General features: G+C 40.1%; 1 protein-coding gene across 5 annotated transcripts in view; it reads right to left on the minus strand.

Moving 5' to 3' along the window:
- The window catches only part of LOC124426154 (disco-interacting protein 2 homolog A), a 66,935-nt gene that overhangs the window by 36,074 nt on the left and 28,361 nt on the right, over positions 1 to 2,500 (minus strand). For all 5 annotated transcript variants that reach the window (XM_046967504.1, XM_046967509.1, XM_046967506.1 and 2 more), the window contains 4 exons: positions 1,910 to 2,402; positions 1,283 to 1,619; positions 373 to 1,186; positions 1 to 200 (listed from right to left, as the gene is read on the minus strand). The exon at positions 1 to 200 is cut by the window's left edge and continues 231 nt beyond it. In XM_046967504.1, the coding sequence (XP_046823460.1) occupies positions 1 to 200; positions 373 to 1,186; positions 1,283 to 1,619; positions 1,910 to 2,402 (1,844 nt within the window). The remainder of the gene's footprint in view (positions 201 to 372; positions 1,187 to 1,282; positions 1,620 to 1,909; positions 2,403 to 2,500) is intronic.

Genomic DNA, 2,500 nt, shown 5'->3' on the forward strand with positions numbered 1-2,500 from the left:
CAAACCAGATCGCGTATATTCCACGTCGCCTAATGGAGTACTATCCGCTTGTAAAGGTGATACTTTGAAAGTATTGTTTGTTAATCCTTGCAGTCCCCAATATTGGCTACCAGTTGCAGCACTATGGACACATATTTCACCAACCTCATCGGTTTTACAAATGTATGGCTTTCCTTCCATCTTAACTACCACTACGATACCTGTGTAAAAACGAAAAAAGAAAAGAGAAGAATAAAAAAAACGAGAAAAAAGAAGAAAAAAGAAAAGAAAAGAAAAGAGAAAAAAAAGATGAAAAAAAAAAAAAGAGGAGAAACGAGTATTAAACAAAGCCAATGAATATGGTTTAACGATAGAGATAGAAGAAGAACTTACTTCCTGGCATAACTTGACCACAATCTTGTAACGTCAGTGAAGTCAACGAATTTTCTTGATCTACCCTAACAACACCGTAGCTTAATCCTGACATAGAAAGGACACCACGCCCAGTAGCATTTACTCCTGCTCGGCCAGGTCTTCTGACAGAAACGGTAAGGGCTTCGCTAGAGGATGCGCAAGGACATACAGCGTCTGGTCTTAAACCCTTCGATTGGAACACCGAAAGAAATTGATCACAAGAGGAAAGGGACCAAGGATTGGCACCGTCAGCGACTAGTAGCAACCTCAATGAGGATAATGATATATCCTTGTGATCTTTGGTCGCTAATAAACCCCAATGAAGATCTCGTGATTTAACAACAGCCACGCTAGCCCGATGTTTCGTTATCATTTGCATCCAACTAGCTGGATTGACCTTCATCAAGGCATAAGGTATAAATATAACGTGCATCCCATTTAATACGCTAGTAAGAGTGCTATGCCAGAGGCCAACTTCCCGTTTAAAATCTAACACACAAACGGCATTTTCTCCTTCTGTATAACCGCATGCTTGAGTAAGGGCACGACAATGAGCAAGCATAGCTGATCTTGTCACTGTCACACCCATCACCGATCCATCCTTTACTGTAGTATACTCGATGTAAGCTGGTGTATCGTCGGTTAAACGAGGCGGTGGTAACCAATCTTTTGGAGTTTTACCTAAATGTTCTGTAACGAACCAATGTAATTTTGGCCAACCCTTGAAAGCTACAACCTCGCCAGCCGCTGTCTTTGGTAAACCTTTGAGACAGGCCTCGCTGGTTAGGGCCACCTGATAATATAAAATCAATCAAATTTAACATTTCATTTAATTCGATTAAATTTAAAAACATTAATATATCATTTCTATATTTTCTATTCGATTTACCTGTATTTCACAACTACCAAGAAGAAAACCAATCTGTTGGGAACCTGCGTCTCGACGTGTCAATGGTACCTCGATCGGTACGGGGACGATACCAGCTTGAAGGCAACCATAAAATGCACACATGAAACTTATCGGATCGTTGTTCGGATATACCAAAGCGATTCTATCTCCAGGCTTGAGACAACAATCACCGCCACGGCTTAGAGCCTTGTTTAAAAGTGTATAGGCTATTTTATGGGAACGACTTAAAAGTTTTCCATATGTCAATGTGATGCAGAGTTTGCCGTTAGGATCTAGAACGGTTGCGACCGGTGCTTTGTAACTTGCTGAGCCGTACCTTGAAAAAATAATACTTTATCATCATCATCATCATCATCATCATCATCATCATCATTGTTATTATTATCAGTTGTGATAATATTTAGATAAAAAAAAACAAAAAAAAAAAAAAAAGAAATAATTTGAAACGTTAGCGAGGATAAATCCTATTCATGGGCATAATATTAGCTTATAAGACGGATATGATTCATCTTTTGAATCATATTTATCATCCAACTTTGATAAACGGGAAAAAAAAAATGTTTTAGTGGTAATGACTTTTATAAGAGAAGACATACGTATTTATACCTTTGAATAGCGGCTTCGAGTGATCTAGGCAGGCCTGACGGCACGGACAATGGTTCACCGATCGCAGACGTCATCGAACCACCTTCCGGTTTTGGTGCATTAGGATCTTTTGGATTAGCAGCTATCTCAAGCTCTATATCATCGTCCTCGTAAAATTCAGGAAGTGGCCGTCTCTTTGGCCGTTTTAACGTATTCAATAATTGTTGAATTTTCGCTGATACCTTCCAACGTCCAGTTGTTCCAGTATTATTTTGATCCTCGACTACGTGGTAACGATTGACACGATCGGCACCAGGCCGTCTCGTAGACTGTTGTGCCGTTGGCGTACTGCCCGTGTGTGTTACGTCCGGTGGTTGTATGTTACAATAAGCATGAGGCGTATATTCGGCGATGTCAGTAATGTCGGCACCAGGTGGCCTCCTTGCCGGTGGTCTTGGTGGTGGTGGCGTATCACGTGCTGATCCGGTACTGCTAGTGTCTGATAAGCCAGTACCTAATTTTTAACATTTCCCATTCATAATATCTTACATACTTTTAATATTTATTTTACTTCGTAGTATCAAATCTCGTAGAATATCTAATATCGATCGA

This window comes from Vespa crabro, chromosome 8 (genome assembly GCF_910589235.1).
Source record: "Vespa crabro chromosome 8, iyVesCrab1.2, whole genome shotgun sequence".
Lineage (NCBI taxonomy): Eukaryota > Metazoa > Arthropoda > Insecta > Hymenoptera > Vespidae > Vespa > Vespa crabro.